Here is a 27,642-nt window from a genome sequence, read left to right as displayed (position 1 = left end):
ACCAGATGGCCCCTCGGCTGCTTAAGGGAATTGGCTACTTGCATGGTACGCCACCAGCGTGGCTCAGAAGCCCAGCAATGGTCACCAGGTCCGACTTCTGTAGGGATAGCTCCTTTGTCCTACTCCTACCTCTACAGGTCCCTGAGTCCCTTGGCTCAGGCCTTCTGCTTCTAATTCTGGCCTCCAGGTCCTCCGGCCCCAATAACATGCTTTGGATACACTTTCCTGATATTGACCTTCCAGACTCTTGGGGACAGGATCCACTCATGATCTGCAATTTCTTCCTCCTGGCCCTGTGGTACCTGGAGGCCAGGCCAGCTGAGCCTCCCCAATATGGACCAGCCGCATGCAAGCATCTGTCAGTTGTCTGATGGAAGAAGACTATAAAATGTAAGTGGGAGAAAACATAGTTCTGGAAGCAGGCAGGAGCCAGTCCAATTCCAGCTAAAGAATCCTAAAGACACGGGAGCTATGGAAGACCATGATGCAGGGAAGCGGCAAATTCTGACTTGCCTTCCCAAGCGCCTCCCAGTGAGGACAGGATGGCTTTGTGGAGGGAGAAACACCAGCCACAAAGAACAAAAGCGGCCTGAGAGGCTGTTGCAACAGTCTGAACAAGACTTGAAAAGGAAAGGAAGTCAGGCTTCCCTGCCTCTCAGGGCCTGTGCAATCATGGACCTCCCTGAAGGCAGGGGCAGGACGGACCTGGGGCCCCTTTCACTCTTCCTGCTGGCTCTCAAGCCTCCATCAGGGCTCTGATTCTTATCACTGGAGGCTGCCTCCTACCCCACCGCCCTCCTTATCCTTCCCCACTTCCTCCGCCCCACCTTTCTCTCTCTCCCTGGAGCGACATGCCTTGCCTCCTGCTTCTAGCTCAAGCCTGCCAGACGAGACAAAATGGAAAAGGAAAACAGAAAAGGAAGCCTAAACTACAAAAAAGAACTAGTCAAAGAGCAACTAGCACGTGTCTGGGAGAGGCAGACGCGACAGGAGGAGCCCAGCCTCACCACTTTTAGTGGAAGCTCCCGGGGTAAGGAGGCCCAACAAAGGTTTGGTCTTTCACGAGTCTGGAAACTCCTGGGTGCTCGACAAAAAAACAACGTATGTCACGATTCTGTCATCTTAAGCCTGGAGGAAGCAGTCTCAGCCTTCTCCAATGATGCGTCCAGGCAGATGGTGGGGAGTAAAGTTCCACTGCTTATCTCCCACGAGCCCACGTCCTGGCTTCTCCTATGACCACCTGCCACCTTCAACATGGCCCAGTAGACTCTTCAGCAACTCTCCACAGGTCACAGTAGCCTGTTTACAGACATCTAGAATTCCCAGGCACTTTTAGGACAAGGGACTCAGGTGGTTCCAAGTGGGCAGCCAAGTCTTGTCTAGGAGAAGCTGTTCCTCCCGGTCTATTTTTGCCGATGTAAACACTTGCCAAGGAAACAAGGCGTGTGGGCATGCGCGGCCCTGCAGGCCCTTGGTTGCTACAAAAGGCAACTGGAAAGTCACATGTCATAACAGTGGAAAGTACATATGCAACTATTCTTAGCCCTGGAATGTATACACTGTCTCCCTGCCCAGCAGTCCTTGCACAAAGCTCTAGAAAACTGTGAAAGTGCCTTCAGCATAAACAAATCCAGAACTCTCCCAGGACAAACCACTTGCCAACTAAAGGAAAGGCCTGGGGTTTATGGTTTCTCTCCAAGCCAGAGGTTGAAACTCTCTGGAGGGACGAGTGCAACTGGGCATCGGCAGATGTCACTACAGGAAAACAAGGTAAATACCTCCAATGCTTACTACTTCTGCAGGTAGACTGACTGTTAGATATCACCGATAAACCAGGATACTGTTTGATCTCTGCTTTCTATTCATTCCACCTTTAAAACAAAGCCAAAAGACTCTATGAAGTCATGTTTTAAAAAATATATGTATATTGCAAAGGTCTGTTTTCATCCCTCATTTCTGTCTGGTTACCAGAGGGCCACACCCCCAGATATCATCCACTGGGAGTGATTAACACCCAGAAAGAGATGTTTGGGTGACTTTATTAAATAGTCTCAAGCACTTCTGCCGGTCAAATGCATGGGCTGTTACCTTGCTTAGATAACATTACAGTCCCTGGTAGTCAAGTAACTTCCAGCAACTCTGTGTTGTGTTGTTGTTGTTGTTGTTGTTGTTGTTGTTGCTGCTGTTTTTCAGATCAAGTGAAGATACTTTTTGCCTATTACCTTTGATAATAATCATAACCAAAAAGAGATGTGTCAACTCTGAGGTCTGGAGTGTCTGCGATATTCTTGGCGACACTCACAAACATCTTAGTGAAGGGACATAGTGGCTCCGGATCCTCCAGCACATGCCGCTGAGAGAGGCTTGACTGGGACTCCCTCCCCAGGCTCCCTCCTCGCTCTGTAGGATGGATGAGGGGTCGCCAGATGGAATGCTCTTCAAAGACCACGACTTCTCCTCTGACTTGTTGCGGCAGCTCAATGCCTTGAGACAAAGCCGGACCCTGACGGACGTGAGCATCTGCACCGGTGCCTGGGAGGTCCCCTGCCACCGCAATGTGCTGGCCTCCAGCAGCCCCTACTTCCGGGCCATGTTCTGCGGCAGCTTCCGGGAGAACAGAGAGGCCAAAGTCCAACTGAAAGGCATCGACGCCCCAACTCTGGAGCAGATCGTCTGCTATGTGTACACGGGGGAGGTGAGCATCACCAGTGAAAACGTCCTCCCCCTGATGGAGGCAGCATCCATGCTGCAGTACCCCAAGCTGTTTGAGGCCTGCTCCTCATACCTGCAGAGACAGCTGACCCCCAGCAACTGTCTGGGCATGCTCAGGCTCTCAGAAATCTTAAGCTGCCAGACCCTCAAGAAGAAAGCAAGGGAGGTGGCCCTGACACATTTCCCGGAGGTGGCAGCATCTGCAGACCTGAAGGAGCTCTGTGCCTTGGAGTTGAGAAACTACCTCAGTGATGACGGGCTCTGTGGGGAGGAGGAAAAGGTGTTTGAGGCCCTCATGGCTTGGATCAAGCATGACCTCCAGGCCCGGAAACAATACGTGCAGGAGCTATTCGAGCAGGTCCGGCTTCAGTACATCCACCCTGCCTTCTTCCACCACTTCATGGCCAACGACGCCCTCCTCCAATCCTCACCCGCATGCCGGACCATCTTGGAGATGGCCAGGAGGCAGGTGTTCTCTTTGTATGGCACCTGCGTCCCAGACTGCAAACCCCTATTGCACATCCCTCCAAGAAACTCCTACCAAGACTTTCTCATCCTCCTGGGTGGAAGGAAGGACAGCCAGCAGACCACCAGGGACGTCCTGCTCTACAACAGACAGACCGACCAGTGGCAGAGCCTCGCCAAACTCCCGGCCCGCCTGTACAAGCCCTCGGCCGTCACCTTGCACCGCAGCGTCTACGTGCTGGGGGGCATGGCTGTGAGCTCAGGGAGGAGCCTGGTCAGCCACAGCGTCTACATCTTCTCCCTGAAACTCAACCAGTGGAGGCTGGGAGAGCCCATGCTGGCGGCCCGCTACTCTCACAGAAGCACTGCCCATAAGAACTTCATTTTCTCCATCGGGGGGCTCGGGGAAGGGCAGGAGCTCATGGGCTCAGTGGAGAGGTACGACAGTGTCTTTGATGTCTGGGAAAGGATGGCCAGCATGCCAGTGGGGGTTCTCCATCCTGCAGTGGCTGTGAAAGACCAAAGACTCTACCTCTTTGGGGGAGAGGACATCATGCAGAACCCTGTGCGCCTCATCCAGGTAAATGGGCAGTTCTTCCCATCATGTGAGCACGTGAGTGTGTGCATGTACAAACACATACACACACAATAGATGCCCACCCACACACACCTACATATTTACACATATACACACACACCTAGACATACACAAACACATATGCATTAATGTACACACTTTCACATACCCCTAACATGCACACCCGCATACACACACATAGACCCAAACAAGCGCACACACACACACGTACATAAGCACATAGGCATGCATGCATGTACTTCACATACCCCCAACGTGCACACCTGCATATTTACACACATACATTCATGTATATGTACACAGCCCATACATGCAGGCATACACACATGTACACAAGCACATATGTACACAAGTACATGTACACATCTGTCATTTGCAAAGAAAGGAGGAAGGGAAGGAGCGAGGAAGGAAAGGAGGGAAGAAGCAAGAAATTTTCAGCAAGATATTTTTTAATTTATGAATTCTTTTTTACAAGATGAATACATACAAAGGTATATCAAATACAATCCCTACCCACAAAGAGTTTATCTTCATTTAAGGAGAAAAACCATATCTAAAAATTCAAGCTAGACCACATTTAATGTCAGATAGTCCTCTAGGAATCTGGCTTTTTTTTTTTTTTTTAAACAGAGTCTCACTTTGTCACTCTCAGTAGAGTGCTGTAGCATCATAGCTGACAGCAACCTCAAACTCTTGCCTCAGCCTCCAATAGAGAGCTATGGCATCATAGCTCACAGCAACCTCAAACTCTTGGGCTCAAGTGATTCTCTTGCCTCAGCCTCCAGAGTATCTGGGACTACAGGCACCGGCCACAAAGCCGGGCTATTTTTAGAGAGGTGGTCTCTCTCTGGCTCAGGCTAGTCTCAAACCTGTAAGCTCAGGAAAGCTACCCTACTCAGCCTCCCAGCATGCTAGGATTATAGGCATGAGCCACCGCGCCCGGCCTATGGCATATGTTTATAACCTAAATCCATAAAAGAAGATTTCCAAATATTCCAAATCTTGGTCCACACCTCTGTGACCAAATGCCCTGGATCTGACCTCAGGTCCGCTGACTCAAAATCTCCCATGTGGGATCCTAAAATTTATCGTTTACAGAAGTCTCCAGGAGATTCTAAGGTGCATCCCAAATGGGGAGCCCCTCCCTTAAATGAGAGGTAGATATTAATTTCACTAACAAGTTCTCTGAGACGTGCAATTAAGGGCTACATTTCAGAATATTAACTCTACGGGAGTTTCTAGTAATCTCTGTAGTTCATCTAATGATATGAAAATCTGGAGTAATGAGCTTATCATTACGGACCCTGGAGAAGACCCCAGGAGATGTGTGTTGTTCCTTTGTAAGAGTCAAGCTGAGTACCAACTACTGTGAAGGGCCTGGGGACAGGGAGGGAACGGCCAGTTACACTTAAAGCTCAAGGAGCTGATGACACAACTGCAATTCAGATGCAAAATAGAGGGGTTCTCTAAGCGGATGGGGGGCTTAAACCACTCTAGAGGGAATCAGAGAGAGTATTTTTTGACTATTTTTCAAAATAGAGTCAACAACTATGCTGGATTTCACATCGCAAAATTATCACCCCCTACACTGGAGGGGGCCCTGGGCGGTGGCTGAAGCTGATTTGAGCGGAGAGGCAGCAGAGGAGAGAGAGCAGGTGAGGATGAAGACAAACGAGGAGGAAGAAGGTGGGGTAGGTGCTAACAAAGCAGGTAGCAGAAGCTCGACATGGGCCAAGAGGAGGAAGCTTCTTCGCCACCTGAAGCAGGAATCCGAGTTGTCTATTGAATGAGGACAGAGAATGGTCCTGGGTAAGAGCCTGTCTAAAGGCCTTGAGGCACAGAGGGGCACAGACCCCTGCCTGGAGGGACTAAAAACATGACAGTCTGTAACAGCCCAGAGCAGGAAGCAGCAGTGTGCCAAGGGTAGCTGGGTTGGGGATATTGGTCCTCATGTGATCTTCACCAGCCCCTTCCCAAGCTACCCAAACAACCTCCTCTCCTCTACCCAGACTGTCACCCCTGAGTCCCTCCTATAAAAATTCTAGAACATTCTTGAGGGATGGGTATTTGTGGAGATGTGGCTGATCTGGCAATGCTTCTGGGCCTTGCCAAGGAATTGGGATTAGTCTGAGAGTTCGTGGATATCATTGAAGGGTTTCAGGTTTAGGGGTGATGCAGTTAGATCTGTATTTTTAGGAGTTCCCCCGGACACTCTGTAGAAAAGGGACTGGAGGGTGGTACAAAAGGACAAAAGGAGGAGAACTGGGAGACTCTTCTAGAGTTCCAGGCGAGGATGGTGACACTTGGTTGGTGCCAGTAGAGACTTTGTTCTTGCCTTCACTTCTCCAGCCCATATTTTCAGCTCTTCCCTGACCATGAAAGCAGATTCTTAGTCTTTCCAGAATTACTGTTTCAAACCCTACTCCTTTACTTGAGCTGGGATTGACATCCTGTCCAAGCTCTCACCACATAACACAAATATAGCAAAGTGCTTTTATGTAAAACTAGAGCTCCTCTCTCTTTTTTGACTATTTTTCAGAGTCAACAACTATGCTGGATTTCACATTGCAAAATTATCACCCACTTCCTAAGAGCAAAATGCAACCAGTGAGCCTTTTACACTGCAGCTATGGGAAGAGAGAAGGGCCAAGTATTAATTTGGGTGCTTTTCTTATCTACTGAGCACTATCTTAGAAATGGAAATCTTATTCAAATATCGTTTAAAAGAAATGCTTGGGGTTGCTTGACAGAGCGGGCTGGATTTTTCAGGCACTGGTTGGGAGTTTTGTTCACAGGATGGCTCATCTGACACACGCGTTCTTTTAAGAATTATACTGCAATAGGGTTACTGTGCAAATTACACGTGTACATGCCCCTTTCCACCTGACCTCCTTTCTACCTGCCTCTGGATGCCGTTAGGCAAGTTCTTTACCATAATAAAGTATCACTTCCTCCACTGGTCAAAGATCATCCTTTGTTATCCTTGCCCCAGCCTCTCTGGGGAATTATGAGGATTATGAGCAAATGTTTAATCTATTTTTGAAACCATACCGAAAGCTGATAGAGAACAGAAGGTCAGGAGGCAATTACTCACGCAACTAAAATGCAACCAGTGTTTGCTTTTCTTGCAAGGATCTCACTTTCCAGAGGGATCATCGCCTGCAAATTTTCAGATGAAAACAGGTTTCATAGCCATTATGACTACCCCTGTCTCTAGCACTTGGCCACTTCCAGGCCTCACTGACTGGCAGAGACCTAAAGAGGTCCCCAGTTTCAAAAGCCTTCATCAGAAAGGCTACATTTTTATAGCCCCAGGCAGAGGCCCAGGTGTGGAGGTTAACAGCCTGAAGTCTGGGCTCTAACCAAACCAGCTCTCCCATTCACTGCAGCTGTATGACCTTAGCATGTCACCTAACCTCATTGGACAACGGTCTAATCTAGAAGCTGGGGGGCAGGGGGGTATGTAATCCATGTAGTACGTGCCTCATACAATGGTTCTAAATGTAAAATGTGATAAACTAACAAATATAAAGTCTTTAATAATGTTAACACAGATTTTATATGTAAAGAATTTCCAGCAAAGAAGGCTGTACCATTTTCCTCCATAAATAAATGTTTGTGTTGGGCGGTGTCTGTGGCTCAAAGGAGCAGGGCGCAGGCCTCATATGTCGGAGGTGGCGGGTTCAAACCCAACCCTGGCCAAAAATCGCAAAAAAAAAAAAATGTCTGTGTTCCTTCTTTTCTTATGTAAAGTCCATCTCATATCTCTTGTACTAAATGTTGCTCATAATGAACCAGTTCACATTAGATATTTGGGTTTCAAACTGGGGACGTTAATCAGAAAACACATTTTGGGAATGATGATTGGACACCCTGCTTCAGAGCCTGCCCTCTCCTCTCTGGTCTTTTTTCCCTCTCTCATGCTTCATTTTTTCTAAGACTCTAATGACTTTCAGGCATGAACTGTTCAAAAGATTTCCTTACTTAGCTCCAAATTTATTCTCTGCTCTCAAACCCTCTTGGATACATGTAGAACATTCAGCAATGTAAACATGGACTAGAAATAAAAATGATCTTTTAAAGTTGGTTTTCCAAATACCTGAACTGCTCCCTTCCTCATTAAAAGAAAAAAAAAAAAAAAAAAAAAACATTTCAAACAAGGTAAGTGAAACATATACTACAATGCAGAACTCGTGGTCCACGGCATAGACATCCACCTGCTGATCTCCTGGGGTTACAAAAAGCCCAATCGCTAATAATATTCTTTTATCTGGTATTCAATAATATTTCGTTTATTAATAGTAATGTAGGTATATATTTTTAAACTGGAGAAAAGTAGAAAGAAAAAATACCTCACTCCTAGTTCATGTTATTAATTACTACTACTTCTGTCTTCAAAAAAATATATTTAAGATGCAACGCCATGGTTCTATTTCTCCCTCAGGTTTATCACATTTCCAGAAACACATGGTTCAAAATGGAAACGAGAATGATCAAGAACGTGTGTGCCCCTGCAGTGGTGCTTGGGGAGCGGATTGTCATTGTAGGAGGTGAGTTTGAACAGAAACTCGGCACCTCCCATGGAAACAAAAGGCACAAAGAGCCAGGTGTTAGTCTATAAAATAGTCCTTCTACAGCACATCCACCCTACCAGGGGAGCAGGGACCATCTGACAATACTCTTTCCTCACCTGGAAGTTCTGTCTTTATCTGTCAACAAGGGATGAAATAATACATAATTCACAGAGCTGTTGTGGTAATAAATTACTCTATTATCTAAGGTACTTTATATTATCCCAGACAGCTGGTAAATTAAAAAAAAATTCTTCCTATTGTTAATAATAATGGTTCATTATTATTGATAATAATTAATATTGATAATGGCTATGGTGTCACGGTAAGAAGACTAGTTTGGGGGTTAGACCTGCATTCAAATCCAGATGCTGCCATTAACCGGCTATACACGTGTGCTCCTTAGCAAGGTATATATCTTTCTGTGCCTCGGTTTGCCCATCAGTAAAATGGGGATCCTGAAACTACTTACCGGATAGGGCTTTTGTGGGGACCCATTTCTGAGTTTCCAAAGGCTCTCTCTTGGGATCATCACAGCTCTTGGATGGGCACATGAGAGATGAAAATGCCAACAGATGGAAAAAGTTACTGGGACTGGAGGCTGCTCCCAATCTAAGAATGGCTTATAGGCTGCCTCAACACAGGGTAAAGGATGCCAGGCCACAGTCAGACAGAGCTGGGTGCCAACCCCCTCTCCCCCACATGCTGGGCCTTGGCGGGTTACTGCAACATTGCACCCTCTAGCCCAGAGCCCTAGCTTCCACACTAGGCAGTGGCAGAGATCAGAGGCAGCCCAGGACGGTTGACCCCCTGTCTCAGATGATCAGCTCCGAGTCGCTTGCCCACATGTCATTTGGTTCTCAGGTTACACAAGGAGGATTCTTGCCTATGACCCTCAGTGCAACAAATTTGTCAAATGTGCGGACATGAAGGACCGTAGGATGCACCACGGGGCCACGGTGATGGGGAACAAGCTGTATGTGACAGGCGGGCGGCGGCTGACCACGGACTGCAACATCGAGGACTCAGCCTCCTTTGATTGCTACGACCCCGACACAGACACCTGGATATCCCAGGGACAGCTGCCTCACAAACTCTTCGACCACGCCTGCCTCACGCTCCAGTGTATCCCCCATGCGTCCACCCTTCCATGAGGTTGCAGGAAACCTTCTGTCAGGATGCCTTCTGCTGCTAGAGATGGAAACCAACTGCCAAGAGCTTAACCCTGAGAAAATCAAGGACAGGGAGTGCTTACAGGACGGGGGTACCAGGGCCGGAAGGCCTGGAACCAGGTGTAGTCTTCCCAGAATGAATTCTCCCTCTCCCCACCGCCGCCCCCATCTCTCCGTCTAGTCCCCGTCTCTCTCTTCTCCCTCCGCCAAACCCTTCTCTCTTCTCTCCCCATCTCTCTCTTCTTTTCTCTCTCTCTGCCTCCCGTCTCCTCTCTCTTCTCCCTTCTCTCTCTTTCTCCTCTCTAGCCTCTACCCCCAGCTCTCTCTTCCCCTCTCTTTCTTTCTCTGCATATTTCTCCCCCTCTACCTCATTTCTCTTAAGCTTCATTCTACAAACAAGCTTCTTCATCCACACGCCTGAGGACAATGACAACTGATAAACAGAGGCTCACATTCTCTAGCTTTGAATCTCAGGAGAGAACTTTATCTGTATGTTAAACTGAAAAGCAATGCTGACGGCCCTTTTGGAACTTCATCCCTACCTCTCTAGCTGGTCACTGCCGCCAGAGACTGTGCCGCTATCCCTGGCTCATCCTGGATCACGGCCCCGTGAGCGGAGGTGGGGTTAACTGTTGGGACCTACAGCTCAGGTAACCAGATAGCAGCAGTTCTCCCAAAGAAGAAATTCAGGGCTAAAAAGCACAAACCATATGTGCCTGGGACACCACTGAAATCTGGAATGGGAGGCCTGCGGGATCCAGCAGGGTCCCTGGAAGCACATGGTCCAGGTGGCAGCGTGAGAAATTTGCCATGACTGTGTTTCTCTACATTTTGTGGATGCAGAACATTGAAATTCCAGGGAAGTATGTGCAATTCAGTGTCTGGTGTTTGTAAAGTTATCCTGTACCGCCAGAATAAAGTTTGTTTCTGGTGCCAAATGATGTTTTTCTCCAGCCTCCGAGGAGCTATAAAACTGCAGAATTAATCGGGATTTTCATTTTGGTAAATGTTATGAGAATTGCTCTTCTGGGGAAAGCCAGCAAATTCCTTCAGAGCTCACAGCCGTCGCCACCCGTGGATGCCAGGGTTCACGGTCCCTATGCAGCCTTCATCTCAGGGCACCCCCATGCCGGCTCAGGGATGAGCCTAAGGGCAGAGCAGAGGTTCTCAGAGCTACCTGCACTTTACGATCACTCAGGAAGATGTCTGAAAACGGGCTGAGCCCCATTCAAGATGGGTAGACAGATTTTTAGAGGTGGGACCCAGAACTCCCTATTTTTGGAAAGCTTCCCAGATAGTTGTAATGTGCAGACGGGGTCGAGAACCACTGTCCTGCTTAGCTGTGGGCACCAAAGATTATGGCTGGCTCCATTCCCATCCTGTCCCCCCCAGCCCGCCCAAGCTAAGCCACATAGGCCAAATTCTCTCCCCACCAATAGAAGCATCTGGAATGAGTCTTGCTGCATGAGCCTGGCACCAGACTACCCGCTCCCAAGCTGTAGCCTTCCTCCCCACCTGCTCTCTGGTCCACGTTCTGGACTTTTCCTTCCTAGTTTGTATGTTTTGCACTTTGGGCTCTCCTGCTGGGGTCTGAAGGTCCACCCTGCTTTCCAGACCACTTAGCTGTGGTCCAGGGATCCCACCAGGGTTGTCAGTCCTGCTGCTCAGCCTGGACACTGTCTTCCGAGCTGCTGGCTGTCAATGTACTCCAACTCTTCTCTTTGAATGCCTCTATTCAGGCTCTGGTCCTGCTTTCCCTGAAGGTGACCTTGGAAAGACAACCAGTGACCATTGGCTGCCCAAAGTGGGAGCCCATTTTCCTTCCCTATCCTACTAGACTGTTCAGTAGCAGAGGACAGTGCTGGCCTTCCTTCTTGAAACCCCTTCCTCAACCTCCCTCTGGGACATTACTTGCCCCTGCTTCCCCTTGGACCACCCCCAGCCAGGCTTTACTCTTTTCTCCTCATTTTTCAGGCAAATAAATGTAGACACACACCAGAGTTCAGTTTTCTCTAATTCCAGACTTCACTGCTTACTCTGCCCGTCTGCTGTGATGTTAAATAGATGCTTCAAACTCAGCATGTTCCAGACCGCTCTCCCCTCACCAGACCCACTCCTCCCAAGATTTCCCCACCCAGGCAGGGGACAACACCGTTTCTTCAGTTTCTCAGCCCAAAGCTGCAGGCTGCTCCTGATTCCTCTCCCCCCACACTCCACTCTGTCTGCTCCAGATACATCAGAGCCCAACCCACGTCCTACCATCCCCGGCACTGACTCAAGTCCGGCCATCACCTTTTCTCATCTGAGCTGTTATGATGGTGTCTTTTGGCTTTCACCTTGGCCTTCTGAATCTCTTCTCAACCTGGCAGGCCATGTGATCTTTTAAAAACATAAGTCAGATAGGCTGTTTCCCTGTTTAAAACCTACCAAAGCCTTCCCAGCTCTCTCCGGTGGGCCTGGGAGCCTGCGAGATGCCCCACCCTGCTGCGGCTCTCTGCTCTCATGTCTAGGGTCCCTTCCCACCACATCCCGCTCACTCAGCTGCAGCTGTGCTACTCTCTTGGCTCCCACATTCTGAGCAAGCCCTGTTTCTGTTTCCACACCACCTGAAAACAGTTGCCCTGCACATTGCACCCTCTTCCTTCTCTCCCTACCCCAGGAAGATGCCTTCCCTGACCACCTTCCACCCAGTCCACCCACAGGTCCTGTCTGACCCACCCTGAAATCAATCATAGACATCTCCAGCCCTCGGTGTCCACTGCCACTTCCATAAGCAAGAGCCGTCCTTGCACCCTGGCCAGTATCTTCAGGAGCTCCTGGTTTCCACTCCTGTCCCATGATCCCTCCTAGAACAATAATCAGAGTAATCTTATTAAAACACAAACCTGATTATCTCACTCTCCTGCTTATAATGATCCATAGCTTCCCAGAGGCCTCTGCACCAAGCCCTTCAACCTTAAGGTAGCCTCTAGGGCTGTCCATGACCCAGAACCTACCTGACCCTCTGTCTCATCCTTCTCTGCTCCAGCCATGCTTTGTCACGCTACATCCTCCTCTCTCCTGCCTCAGGGCCTTTGCACATGCATTTGCCCAACCTGATGTTCTGACCACTTCACCTGACATAGTTTCAACTTACATCTTATACACCAGATTAAAAGTCACTACATCAAAGAGGCCTTCTGTGCACCCTCAACCCAGCTTGGGTCAGCTCTCTTATTAAATAACTGATGGCCCCTGTACTTCCCCCTTTGAGCCTCTCATTCTATTTATAATTTTCTGATCACTGTCTTCCCCTCTAGATGTCCTATTGTCCTCTGCATTCCCAGGGCTGGCCTCAGTGTATCTGCCACAAACATTACAGATCCTCAGCAAATACATGATGAATGAATTAAAGAAGAGCAAGTGAATGAGGAGGCTGAATGTACATCATCTCTGGGAGCTCCATCTCATACTCAGAGGTAAATGTGTGAAGGCACAAGCTCGAGCACCCCAGATCCTCTACTAAGGGGTCATTCTGTCCTTTTCCCTTTCCTCCATCTCCCCCATCCTGAATAGAGTCTGGCAAGTCTGCATGGGGTTTGAAGTGGCCCAGCCCACCTGGGTGAGCCCGAGGGTAGAGGGCTTTCTCCAGTGTGCCTGATCTGCCTGGAATTAGAAATGGGACTCTTCCCATCTATAAACACCTTCTGTGACTCCAGAAACCCTTGTTAGAGACTTGCTATTGCCTTGACTTTCTCTTCCTTTCCTCTCAGGCCAATATTTAGTAAGCTGCCAGAGTCTGTGGCTGCTCAAAGCTTGTCCAAGTCTCCCTGAGGTACAAAAGAACTATGTAAATTGCCTCCCAGGATTCCTAAAGAAAGATGGCACTGGGGCCAAACACACTGCCAGCCAGCTCTGTGTGTCCAATGCCTGGTGGCAGACAGGGCCACACACCTGAGCCTTCCACCAGCCAAACTTTTGCAAAACAACCCTCAGAATAGAAGGGATCCTTTCTAGTCTGTTGAGGACAATCTCAGCCCAAAAAGAAAGAGAGATGGTTTTGGCACGAAGCTTCCTTGGCCTTTTTGGCTGATTACAGTATCACAGTCCATAACTGAGGCCAAAACATGTTTAGCCAGCACCAGTTAAAATGAAACATTTTAAGTAAGAAAAAAAGTCAAATGGACTGACCAATCATCTCAACAGGGAAGGTGGGAAAAGAGCAAGTAGGAAGCACAGCAAGAGCTAAGCTAGAAAACACTAACAAAAAGATCAAATACCCTGTCCCAGAGTGAAACAGTGAGCAGAAGGAGCCAGCCCGGAGAATGGGGTGGGGGCAGAACCCAGAGAAGGTGGGCCATCTCAGGAATCTTGAAAGGCCTGGCTGTCCTGAGGCCACCATTAGACCATTCACTGGCTGGAATATGGCCAGCCAGATACCGCATCAGGCAGTGAGCCCTGGCAGGGTGACATGTCCCCAGCAGGGCAGAGTTGCTGGAAGCCCGCACCCTCCCTGTTCAGACCCTTCCTGAATCTGATTCTGAGGGTGAAGCTTCCTGGCTGGGAACATCCACTCTCCCTCAGGATGGTCCCCTCCTGCCTCGTCCTCATCAGCATCTACTGTCCCTGGTGAACAACACAAAGTCCCAACATAGGCTGAATTTAACTTCACTAACTATTTAAAAAAAAAAAATCTGTAATGTCCCGGAGGACAAAAACTGTGACTGGTTTTACTCAAACACATTATCCTTCCCCCAACCCCAGCACGCCATGTATGTCAAGCCTCTGTGCCTTTGCACATGCTAGTCCCTCTGTCATCATGCCTTTCCCTGCCCTGCCCAGTGAACTCTTATTCAACCCTCATCTCTTCTGTGGAGCCTTAATTATTAGATAGATTAGGGTTTAATCAGGTAGAAACCCAGATAGTGTCTAACCTATAAAAATTATTGCATCATGTGGCACCCATAGCACAGTGGTTACAGTGCCAGTTACATACACCAAGCCTGGCTGGTTTGAACCCGGCCCGGGCCAGCTAAACAACAATGACAACTGCAACAACAACAAAATATTGCAGATGTGTCTAAAAACAATGAAAAATACAGCCTAGAGTACTATGAAATGTGGCAGGAAAGAAAATGACATAGACTTTTCCCCAGGAGCAGCTGCGGGTGGCCCTCAGGGGCTCTGCATCCCCAGAACTCTGTCCATGTGCCACCTTCTGCATTGTTCAGAGAATCCTTTGCTCCAGTCATCTGAACTTGGAAGGTGTTAAAGCCTTTTTCAGCCTCAGGGACTCCAGCTACCTTCCCAACAACTGGTCAGTGACGGGAGCAGCATATACTGCAGAGAACACAAACACGGGTAAGAGACCCGAGTTCCACCCCTCGCTGGCAGTAAAGGCTCTGACAAGTCACTTTGCCTGTCTGCCTCTGCTCTCACATCTGGAGAATGAGGGCATTTTCACCTCCCCAATGAACTGTTTCAAGGATGACAAGAAAGATAATGGACATTACTGGGCTTGGTACTGTGTCTACCATGGAGCGGGCAGGAAGCACAGCTCAGTTCTCTTCTCCTTCCTGTTTGACCCTTCTCTCTGTCCTTATTACAGGCTGGCCTGCACGTCCCCAAGGAAAACTTCCCTAAAATCCACTTTACCATGGATCGGCAATTCACCCAGACAACCCAGGACAGTCCCTTCCACTCTGGCTGCTGTGCCTTTTCCCACCTGCTGACCCACTTCCTGCAGTTTACTGACTGGTCTCCCCTGACAGCACTACCCCTCTGTTCATTCATTCATTCAGCTATTCATTCACTCAACAAATACTGACCGGAAACACCTGTGTGACAGGCATCACACTAAATGTAGGGGTGGTGGAGTAAACAGGAAGAGAAGGAGGCTCATGTGGTCATGGTACTCACAGGGACAGTGGTTACGGGGTGGTCTCCCAGCTTGATGCACGTCACCAGAAACAGGACAGGAAAGCAATGGCAAGACTTCAGCAGCTGTCCTTCAGGGCCCTCTCAGATACTGAGATACCGTACTCTTTTCCTGGAGCTCCTTTTATCAAGTATCACAAACTGGGTGACTTAAAACAATGGCAATTTATTCTCTCACGGCTCTAGAGTCTAGAAGTTCACAATCAAGGCATTGGCAGGGAAGTGCTGCCTCGGAAGCCTCCAGGGAAGGAGCCATCCCTGCCTCTTCCTAGTTTCTGGTGGTTCCTGGCCACCCTTAGCATTCCTTAGTTTGCACCTCCATCACATCCATCTCTGCCTCGATCCTCACACAGCCTTCTCTTCATGTGTCATTTGCTCTATGAAGACATCTTATCAGATTTAAGGCCCACCCTAAACCAGTAGGGTCTCATCTTGATTCTTTAGTATATCTGCAAAGACTCCATTTCTAAATAATGTCACATTCTGAGGTTCCAAGTGGACATGAGTTAGGGAGAATTCAACCTGCTACCGATGCTCGGCCCCAGCCTGAGCCACCATGACACAGACTCACCCCCATTAACCCCCTTTCATCAGAGGCATCTTGAGGGTGGGGACTCTGTCTTTCATCTCTGCATCCCCCACTCCTAGCACAGGGCCTGGCCCTGAGAAGATACTAGGTAAATGCCTATTGAACTAAACTAAACCATTTCATAGGGACTAGCAATTTTTAAATGGACTCCAAAGACTAGGGCCAATGTATGCAAGACATAGATTCTGAGCAGCTTCCCCAAAAGTCCTAGAGGCGCAACGTTCACCAAATACCAATCAAGAAGGAGGAATAGCCCAAGGCTGGGCATAAGCAATTCTCTAAGGGAACTAATCTCGTTAGCTCAGTGTCACTCGCAATGTCCTGTTCTCAGTCTTGCCCACATACGCCTTTGGGTTTTGTCAAGAGAGGCTGCTTGTTAAAGCAGAATCCCAAACAGAGGGTGCTGGGGGGCAGGGAGGTGGTTTCTGAAATGTCAGCTCGCACGCAATCTTATAGGAATTCTAGGCTGCTGTTCAAATACCACGTCATTCTCTTCATGTGAGGAATTTGGTTTTTGTTTTTCCTAAAGATATCCATGAGTCTCTTTTTCTCTTCATTTCATTTATTTGACTTAATTAGAATGCCAGGGCCTGTGATCCAGAATGCCCCAGTAACCCTCCCATAACAAGCCAGTGGTCCAGAAAGCGGTGCTTTGAAGACACAGACAGGGTTTCAAGGACCGGAGGCATTTGTAAGTTAGGAAGACGCAGGCACCTGTTCAAACTGGAGGCTTTCTAGGAGGTTTCCCCCAAAGCCCTGTCAACCCTACCCACATTCAGAGACAAGAGGGCCACCTCAGGACAACTGCAAATCAAAACCTTCTGAAAGGGGCTGTAAGAGCAGCACGGCGGTGACATCTATGCCAAAGATAAGACTGAGGAGGGAAGCGGTGGAATTCATTAGCGGGGCCTCTGAGACAGCTATCTTCCACGGAATGTTGGAGAAGAAAACAGAATTCATTCCCACTTTGGATATCACTTTATTTTGCTTACTTATCTGAAGGACAAAACTAAGAATGCTAATGCATTTGAGGGAGCCCAGATCAGACCATTCTCCACCTGGGACTGAGATATTTATACACAGGAGTGCAACATCTAGCCCTCAAAAAACATCGACTGACTGAAGGAATCAGTGAGCAAGGAGGGCTGCCATTTATAGCCCATTCCCACTGCATCAGACACCACGCTAAGGGCTTTCTTTCCTACCTTACCCCACTCGGTCATCATGAGAACCTTCCAGCACCCTTCCTTGCCCGCCCTATCTAAAGCAGCCCCTACCCCATCCCTGCATTATTCTCTCTCATCCTTTGTCCTTTCCCTTGTAACTTTTTCCATCATTCCTTGTTGTTTATTTACTTTCCTGCGTTTATATAGTTGATGTCCCTCTCCATGCCCTGCTCCCTGTCCACATCAGCTTCCCTGGTCCTGATGCACAGCAGGTGATCAGCACGTGCATGGTGAACATGTGGATGCGCGAGTGTGCAAGTGCAAGTGTGTGAGTGCACGGCGCAAGTGTGCGAGTGCACGGCACGAGTGGACGTGACCACCTCATCCTGGGCAGTCACTCTCCAGGGCTTCCCATCTGATGGAAGACTCAACTCCAGGCAAGTCATTCAACCCCACAAGGATGTGGCTACCCAAATTACATTTTAGGAATTGTAACATTCTCCTTCTCAAGGCTTGAGGAGGAAGTACTTACAACAACCATATCAATGTTTAGAGCAAAAGCAATAACTACAAAAGGCGTTCGTAATGACCCATACGGAAGCAAAAGGCATGACAATGAAAGCAGAAAGGAGGGGCGGGAGGAGGTGGCCACGCTTCACGGATGTGTTGGATGGAGATGCAATGACCTCTTACCTCAACTCTACAACCCCTCCCCAGCTGCCCTCCCCGGCGCTGTCCTCTCCTCTGCTACTCACTCTCGCCCTGCCACAGGAACAGAGATGGAAGGGCCAATCCCCACAGGGGTCAGGAAGGGATAAACCCACCTATCTTTCTAAAAGATAAACAGGGCCAGATCTCAACCTTGTTTAAATCCCTTCAGTGGTTTCCCACCTTAAACAAGCTACTGCAAAATCTGTGAGTTCCTTTATGTGTACAAAAAGAAACAGCCTCCACTTAATTAGATAACCAATAAATGAAGGCAGAGGGCTCCCCACCAGGCGCTGGGTGGGAAGGCAGTGTTTCTTGTGCCCTCACGCTCCTGTGCTCTTTAACAAGCCAGAAAAAGAACTCTGAGATTGGCCTCCTAATAAACAACACCCCGCTCTTCCCTAGAGCTGTAGACATAGAGAAACAGACTACATAGATCTTGGGTGTTTGGGCACCATCTCCTCATCCTATGGGGACACAGTGACCTTCTCTTCCAAGGAGAAGCACAAGACATTTATCCCCAAATGCCCCAGTCCCTGTGAAAGTGGCCGAGGCCTTGGTTCCTCAATAAGTTTTCAAGGAAATACTTTCGCCCTCAAAATTGCCCCCACCCCTTTTTTTTTTCTGCAGTGATTACTTATGATTTATTTCATTATTCAGCCACTGAAAATTCATGAAATTCTGTGGGTAGGACAAAAATGTGTCACACAATTTCATACGCCAAAGGAGATGGGAAACCTGACGACGAAAACCACCGTCTGCTCCCCAGAGTTTAATGGGTCTTCAACCGGTGTGGTTTTCAATTTACAAATATTTTTATTACCTCCACCAAAAACATTGCTTAAAAAAAATAATAATTGGAGATAAAGCTGTATAAACCAAGAGAAAAGAGAAAACATTGGAGTTTCTTGGATTATTTCAAGATTCAAACTCTCTAATGCAAATAGGGTATTTCTGAGTCATGGAGCTAAATGGAGGCCTGGAGATCAGTTGGTCCAGTCAGGACAGGAACGTGAAGACAGAGAAACACCAGCAGCCCTTGTAAGCATCACCCAAGGACCTGGGCTTGTGCTCCAGCTCTCCCACAAAGCATGGGACCTCGGCAGGTCACTAAGTTAAGATATCCTTGCCTATAAAATGGATGGATCTCACCTGCCTAAGACTCCTGAGGAAAAACTGTGTACTTGTCCATGTGAAGGCAGTCAGTTGTCTACAATGGCCAACTGTTAATATTCTTTCACGTTCTTCTGTCTTTGCAGGCTCCAGGCCTATCTGGCCTGGGGAAACAGGAATAGAGGGTTGATGAGAGAGAGCCCCTGAACATGCTCACATCACCAGCATCCAGATCAACACACAGGACATTAAAGAATCCCAGACAGCTCCTTCACGTTCCTCCCACATCATTAGACTTTGCAAAGGTAGACACTAGCTTGACCTCCAACACCTTAACTGTGCCTGTTTTTTGTTATTATTGTTGTTTGTTTGAGACAGAATCTCACTTTTTTACCCTCAGTAGAGTGCCATAGCATTATAGCTCACAGTAACCTCAAACTCTTGGGCTCAAGCGATTTTCTTGCCTCAGCCTCCGAAGTAACTGAAACTACAGGCGCCCGCTATAACGCCCAGCTATTTTTAGAGAAGGGGTCTCGCTCTGCCTCAAGCTGGTCTCAAACCTGTGAATTCAGGCCATCCACCCGCCTCAGCCTCCCAGAGTGCTAGGATTACAGGCATGAGCCACTGTGCCTGGCCCTAACTCTGCCTGTTTTTGAACTTCATATAATGGAATGAAATAGTTTGAACTCTTCAGACTGAATTCTTCTGCTCAACATCAAGTTTGTAAAACTCACCCATGTTGTGAAGTTATTTGTTCATTGTTCCATATAGTACTGAACTATATGACGTCATAAATCATGTGCATGTTTGACTCAATGAGCATTTGTGTAGTTCCCAATTTGGGGTTATTATAAACATTCTTGTGCATGCTTTTTGGTGAACATATATATGTGTGTATCTGTTGAGTATATACCTAGGGATGACGTTGCTGAGTCATACCTATACCTATATCCAGCTTTACAGAGACAGCCAATTGTGCATTTCCCAAATGTGTTACACCAACCCCTACTCCCACCACCAGCATGTGAGTGTTCTAGTTGCACCGCATCCTCAGCAATGCTTAGCATTGCCTGCCTTTTTTATTTTAGCCATTTTGGTGGGTAGGAAGTGGTATCACATTACAGAGTGATGTCGTTATCAAACTATGTTACTCTGCCATTGGTTTCCCTTCACACTCAGGATAAAATCCAACTCCTTAACAAGGCCCTGGTCACCTCTGACTTTCTCCCCAAGCACTGCCTGCTCCCTGTGCTTCAACCCCGCTGCCTTCTTCATGCTATGAAAATATGCCAAGGTCATTCCCAGCTTGGGATCTTTGCATTTGCTGTTTCCTTTGCAAATATGTAGTCTTTTCACATGTCACCTCTCTCCAAAAGTCCTTCCCTAACTGCCACCTACTGTAGTCATGGCACCTTGTAGTATCTACTACCACTTCCCCTTTCCTCTTAAGATTTTTTTTTCTGTCATATCACACTAGAATGTAAGCTAAGAGCAGTGACTGTGTATCTTCAAAGGCTAAAACAGTGAACACAGGAAATATTTGTTGAGTAAATGGAGACTAAAAGGAAAGGAGAATGTAGATAGCATTCTCAAAAATAATTGTGAAATACTAAAGCTAGTGGAGCCCCCTCTCTCCAACCTCCCCCCACTCAATTGTTAAAAATGAAGCTCAGAATGGAGAAGCATGAATCCTATGTACTCAATCTTGATATGAGGACAATTAATGACAATTAAGTTTATGGGGGGGGGAAGCAGAAAGAGGGATGGAGGGAGGAGGGTGGGGCCTTAGTGTGTGTCACACTTTATGGGGGCAAGACATGATTGCAAGAGGGACTTTACCTAACAATTGCAATCAGTGTAACTGGCTTATTGTACCCTCAATGAATCCCCAACAATAAAAAAAAAAAAAATGAAGCTCAGAAAGGTAGAATGATTTGGCCAAGTTAATGGTCAGAAATAGAAATGGAGTTTGAACCCAAGCTCATGATCGCAGTCTTGGTACACTATGCTGCCTAAAAGAACATGAAACAAAGTTTTATTCCACATAAATGAGTCTCTAATTATTGAATGTTGGGCATTAGGGATTGGTTCAGTTTGGAGAATTCCCCCCACATGCCACAAAGCCTGACAACACATCAAGAGGATATGAGATGGGAATCATTTTTGTGTCCCCCAAATCATCCCTGACCTTGGTTCAGAGGAAAAGGACAATGTTGGGAGGTGAAATGTGGACAGAGGTGACTCCTAAGTCCATCTCCCATCCTATGAAGGGAAGAAAAAGAACCATCTTGGCAGGAACAGTTTCCTTGGGCTCCAAAGGCCTGAGACCTACCAGGAGATCATGCTGTACCAGGTGAGGGCCCTGTCTCACATGCTTAGTTTGGGTGAGAATCAGGTTGTACCACAATGTGGGCCTCGGGGCCAGTTGCATAATTAGATGTGTAATCAGTACCTTGGAGAACTTCAGCCAAAAGCACTCCTGACACTACTTCCAACATGCTGAATCATCTCCAAACCCCATGACTGGATGATTCACTGGTTTCCTCTGGGGTCATGACTATCAGGTGCTGATCCAAAAATGAGAACTAAATTCTAAGGGGAGAGATCCTCTAATTGGAACTCTGGCTTTTCTACCACTTCAAAGGACCACTGTCTGGGTTTCCCAAGAGTGAAGGAGGCCATGTTTGTCAAAACTGGAACTAGGACCCAGTTAGAATGAACATCAATTATTTTCCTGCTGGCCTTATAAACATCCATCATTTTCCTGCTGGCCTTCCACAGTCCTGTCTTTGTGTAGCAGCACCTCAGCTTTCCTCCAAAAACTATGAACCACTGACCAATAGGCTGCAAGCTTGGTGTGTCCCACTTCCCCCTAAGCAAGGGAAGGGCACATACCCCAAACTAAGTCAAGCAGACGCTTACTCTCCCTCAGAACTGGATCCACAGAGGAGTTATTCAAGAACCAACAAGAGTCAGAGTTCAATGGTCCCAGCCATGGTCCCTGAAGAAGCTGGTGGTGATGCCACCCTGGGCTTTCCAAGGCCTGACTCCACAGTTTGCCCTTAGAGTCTAAGGTAAGCCCAGGTCCTTCTAACAAAGTCCTTTTTTGTGTGCATTGATCAGAGGTGGTTTCTTTTGCTTTCAGACAAAGATTCCTGAGATACTAGGCCCCTGGATCCTAGGACTCTACACTTTCTTCTACCCAATGGGGAAAGGATTATTACCCACCCACACACTCACACACATGTATGTGCATTAGATAGATTAGACAGATATGAAATATACACATACATATAGAGAGTGTTTACAATGGGATCTGGTTACCTAAAATAATCTTACATTTCAGAGTTGCTGTACACATTAAAGATAAATTATGCAAAGTGCCCAGCACCTAATCATTCATATTCCCAACTAATAGCCTCCTACCTCCCTCTGTTCTTCTCTATACACCATCTCCCCCACCCCATACACCATACAGCAAATTACTTTCTGTTTCCCAATTGCTTTTTCACATCCAAGTTGACCTTCCTCTCAGATATGAAGGTTAGTAGCTTATCCTCATATCCATATGCATTTATGCGTGGGCACTTCTTGACCCTAGAAACAATGCTGAGACCTAAACACGTGGCTGGCCATGGATTTTAACACCAAAGCTGACTACAGTCTGCATCAGTTTGGGAGTCTGTGTTCTTGGGACACCCAAAGTTCGTGCATCTCCCTCCCACCTGAAAGCAATCTTGTAGACTCTCAGTCCATAGTCTACAAACCCAGGCAAAGCATAAATAGTCTTTGGAGTAGCTGTTTTTGAAAATATTTTGAGAGTATATATAATTATTAAATAAACATAAAGCAAAATAGTCATTGTTGAGAATTTGGAAACTATCAAACAATGCAGTAAAAAAAATTTATCCCAATCCCATCCCAGAGATATGGACACTTAACATGCTGGTTTACTTCTTTACACTTTATTGTCTCCGTATTTCATCATGTGGGCTTATGAAATAATATTAATAATAACAGCTAACATATAAAGTACCTATTCCTTAAGAGACATTTGCAAAGCATTCTGTAAGTGTTTCATTATCAAATCCTTATGACCAACCTATAAGTTGATGTGTTAGTTACCCATTGCTGCGTAACAAATTATTTCAAGATTTAGTGGCTTAAAATCATAGACACTGATTACTTTGCACAATCTCTGTAGGCCGGGGATCTGAGAGGGGCCAAGCAGAATGGTTCTGGCACCAGGTTTTCCATGTGGCTGCAGCCAAGAGTCATCCAGTGTGTTTTATCTGAAGGCTTGGCTGAGGCTGGAGGATCCACTTCCAAGAAGGCTCACTCAGAAGGCAGGGAGCCTCCGATCCTCGCAGCATTAACCATTGCATAGGGCTACTTGAGTACCTTCCCAACATTGCAGCTGGAGTCCTTCAGAACAAGTAATCCAAAAGAAAGCAAAATGGAAGCCACAATATCTTTCATAACCAGGACCAGAAGTTAAACTGTGGAAGAGTGGCACCATTCCTTCTGTAAAGAAGAAAAATTTTCACAAGTAACTACTTGTGAATCTGTTTATAAAACTCATTGTTTAAAACCAAATTCATTCTTAATTGAAAGGAAGACTTACAACATGAACATTTAATAGGGTTCATTGCATCCCTGTTGCCAAGAAAAAAGAGTGAATTGGATGTTGAGTAGATAACCAAGAATGGTTATCTACCTTGGTGCAGCATCTTACTTATAAAACAATTTCATAGCAAAGACTATCCCCGACTAAAGGGATAGAAATCATTTAGGAACAATTATTAAAAATTTGTCAGGGCAACTATAATTAACAATAATTGACTATATATTTTAAAACTACTAAAAGAGTGGAAGTGGAATGTTCCCAACATAAAGAAATGATAAACATTTGGCTCAGTGCCTGTAGCTCAAACGGCTAAGGCTCCAGCCACATACACCAAGAGCTGGCAGGTTCGAATCCATCCCGGGCCTGCCAAACAACAATGACAACTACAACCAAAAAATAGCCAGGTGTTGTGGTGGGCACTTGTAATCCCAGCTACTTGGGAGGCTGAGGCAAGAGAATCTCTTGAGCCCAGGAGTTGGAGGCTGCTGTGAGCTGTGATGCCATGGCACTCTACCCAGGGCGACAGCTTGAGGCTCTGTCTCAAAAAAAAAGAAAAAAGAAATGATAAACCTTCATTAAGAAATGAACATTCCTAACACAAAGAAGTGATAGATATTTCTATTACCCTGATTTGATCATTGCACATTGCATGATTATAGCAAAATATCACCATGCCCCATAGATATATACAACTATTATGTATCTATAATGATTAAGAATAAAAAAAGTTTTAAAGTTGCCAAAGAGAACCCAAGTTTGACGTGTCTCAGAAAAAAAGTTTACCTTATTTAATTTAATTTTTATTAAATTATAACTGTGTACACTTATGGGGTGCAATGTTATAATTTGATATACAACGTGAAATGCTTATCACCTCACTTACTTTTAAATTTTTTCACTTACTTTTTGTGGTAAGAACTTTTGTTTTTGAGACAGTCTCACTATGTCACCCTCGTAGAGTGCCGTGGCATCGCAGCTCACAACAACCTCAAACTCTTGGGCTTAAGAGATTCTCTTACCTCAGCCTCCCAAGTAGCTGGGACTACAGATGCCCACCACAATACCCAGCTATTTTTTTTGTTGGAGTTGTCATTGTTGTTTTAGCTGGCCCAAGCCAGGTTCGAAACCGCCAGCCTCAGTGAACACGGCTGGCACTGTCACCACTGTGCTATGGGCGCCGACCCTGTGGTAAAACATTTATAATATATTCTTAGTTGTTTTGAAATGTACCCTTGCATTGTGCACCTTTGGTGAGATCCTACCAAACACCCTCCCTCCACTTGACCTCCCCGTCTTCTTCCCTCTCCCTGCCCTCTCCTCTCCCCCTTCCCTCCACATCCCTCCTTCTTTCTGGACTATATTTGTGTTTTATCATTGGTATGAATGTGTAAGTGATTCTATATTAGTTTCATAATGGTATTAAGTACATTAGATACTTTTTTTCCATTCTTGAGACACTTTATTAAGAAGAATATGTCCCAGCTCCATCCAGGTAAAGTCTCCATCTTTTATGGCTGCATAGTATTCCATGGTATACATATATCACAATTAGTTAATCTATTCATGAGTTGATGGGCATTTGGGCTGCTTCCATGCCTTGCCAATTATGAATTGGGCTGCAATAAACATTCTGGTTCAAATGTCTTTGTTGTAAAATGATTTTTGTTCATCTGGGTAGATACTTAGTAATGGAATTGCAGGATCAAACGGTGGATCAACTTTTAGTTCCTTGAGAATTCCCCATACTTCTTTCCAAAAAGACTGTATTAGTTTGCAATCCCACCAGCAGTGTAGAAGTGTTCCCTTCTCTCCACATCCATGCCAACATCTGCAGTTTGGGGATTGTATTATGTGGGCTAATCTTACTGGGGTTAGATGATATCTCCAAGTGGTTTTGATTTGCATTTCTCTGATGATTAAAGATAAGCATTTTTTCATGTGTTTATAGGCCATTCATTCGCCTGTCATCTTCAGAGAAGTTTCTGTTCAAATCTCTTGCCCACAAAGAAGTGGAGCTGTTTGTTCTTTTCTTATTAATTTGAGTTCTCCATAGATTCTAGTTATCAGATCTTTGTCAGAATCATAACCTTCAAAAATCTTCTCCCATTCTGAAGGTTGTCTGTGTGCTTTATTTGCAGTGCCCTTGGCTGGGCAGAAACTTTTTAGCTTGATCAGATCCCAGTAATATATTTTTGGTATTACTTCAATTGCCAGGGAAGTCCTCCTCATAAAATATTTTCCCAGGCCAATATTTTCAAGTGTTTTCCCTGTTATCTCTTCTAGTATTTTTATAGTTCCATGCCTTAAGTTTAAATCTTTTATCCAGTGAGAATCAATTTTTGTTAGTAGTGAAAGGTGAGGGTACAGTTTCAGTTTTGTACAAGTTGCTAGCCAGTTCGCCCAGCACCATTTGTTAAACAGGGAATCCTTTCCCCAATGTATGTTTTTGTTAGGCTTATCAAAGATCAAATGACAGGATGTGGCTGATTTCATCCCTAGATTCTCTATTCTGTTTCATATACCTACATCTCTATTTTTGTGCCAGTACCATGCTGTTTTGATCACTGTAGATTTGCAGTATAACCTGAAGTCTGGTAACCTGATACCTCCTGATTTGTTTTTATTTGTAAGTAATATATTGTTTATTTGAGGTTTTTTCTGATTCCATATAAAATGAAGTCCTATTTTTTAAAGTTCTTTAAAGTATGATATTTTGATAGGGATTGCATTAAATCTATAGATTGCTTTGAATAGTATGGACATTTTCACAATGTTCATTCTTCCCAGCCACAGGTATGGTATGTTTTTCCATTTGTTAACATCTTCAGCTATTTCTTTCCTCAGGGTTTCATAATTCTCATTACAGAGATCTTTCATGTCCTTTGTTAGATAAATTCCCAGGTATTTCATCTTCTTTGGTACAACTGTAAAAGGAATAGAGTCCTTGACTATATTTTTAGCTTGCCTATTTTGGTATATATAAAAGCTACTGATTTGTAAGTATTGATTTTTGTATCCTGAGACACTGCTATACTTGTTGATCACTTCTAAGAGCTTTGGAGTAGAGTCCCTGGGGTTTTCTAGGTATTAGATTATGTCATCCACAAACATAATCAGAGTTTGACCTCCTCTGACCCCATTTAAATACGCTTGATCCCCTTCTCGTCTGATTGCGATGGCTAGGACTTCTATTACTATGTTGAATAGCATCAGTGACAAGGGGCATCCTGTCTAGTTCCAGATCTAAGTGGAAATGTTTTCAATTTTACTCCATTAAATATGATATTGGCCATGGGTTTGCTGTAGATGGCCTCTATCAATTTAAGAAATGTCCCATCTAAGCCTATTTTCTTAGGCTTAGTGTTCTAATAATGAAGGGATGCTGGATATTATCAAAAGATTTTTCTGCATCAATTGATAGAATCATATGGTCTTTGCTTTTTATTTATGTGGTATACTATATTTATAGTTTTATGTATGTTGAACTAAGCTTGTAACCCTGGGATAAAACCAACTTGATTGTGGTGTATAATTTTTTTGATGTGTTGTTGAATTCTGTTTGCTGGGATCTTATTAAATATTTTTGCTTTGATATTCATTAATGATATTTGTCTACAGTTCTCCTTCTTTGCTGAGTCCCTTCCTGGTTTGGGGATCAAGGTGATATTTACTTCACAGAAGGTGTTGGGGAAGATTCCTTCTTTTTCTATGTTTTGGAAAAGATTATGTAATATAGGTACTAGTTCTTCTTTGAAGGTTTGGTAGAATTCTGATGTGAAGCAGTCTAGTCCTGGACTTTTCTTTTTTGGGAGATTTTGTATAGTTGATGCTATTTCAGTGCTATTTAAATTTTTTAATTCTTTCTGGTTGAGTCTAGGAAGGTGGTGTGCTTCCAGGTACTGGTCCATTTCCTTCAGATTTTCATATTTCTGAGAATAGAGTTTTGTAGTAATCATTGAGGACTTTTTTTTTTTTTTTTGTAGAGACAGAGTCTCACTTTCTGGC

General features: G+C 45.8%; 1 protein-coding gene across 3 annotated transcripts; it reads left to right on the top strand.

Moving 5' to 3' along the window:
- The first annotated feature begins 1,553 nt into the window (after positions 1-1,553).
- Positions 1,554-17,531, top strand: KLHL38 (kelch like family member 38). 3 transcript variants are annotated; one of them, XR_008373930.1, is made up of 6 exons: positions 1,554-1,770; positions 2,194-3,757; positions 8,220-8,325; positions 9,211-9,638; positions 12,845-12,976; positions 15,106-17,531. XR_008373930.1 is itself a non-coding variant. In XM_053559466.1 (4 exons), the coding sequence occupies exons 2-4, from the start codon at positions 2,408-2,410 to the stop codon at positions 9,498-9,500; spliced, it is 1,746 nt and encodes a 581-aa protein (XP_053415441.1). In that variant the 5' UTR covers positions 1,554-1,770; positions 2,194-2,407; the 3' UTR covers positions 9,501-10,840. The 3 variants fall into 3 exon arrangements, 1 of the variants encoding a protein (XP_053415441.1); XR_008373929.1 differs by lacking the exons at positions 12,845-12,976; positions 15,106-17,531 and adding an exon at positions 9,825-12,765; XM_053559466.1 differs by lacking the exons at positions 12,845-12,976; positions 15,106-17,531 and having other exon boundaries at positions 9,211-10,840.
- Positions 17,532-27,642: the final 10,111 nt, after the last annotated feature.

Source organism: Nycticebus coucang, chromosome 13 (assembly GCF_027406575.1).
Source record: "Nycticebus coucang isolate mNycCou1 chromosome 13, mNycCou1.pri, whole genome shotgun sequence".
In the NCBI taxonomy this organism is placed as follows: domain Eukaryota; kingdom Metazoa; phylum Chordata; class Mammalia; order Primates; family Lorisidae; genus Nycticebus; species Nycticebus coucang.
This window is presented reverse-complemented; position numbering and strand designations above follow the sequence as displayed.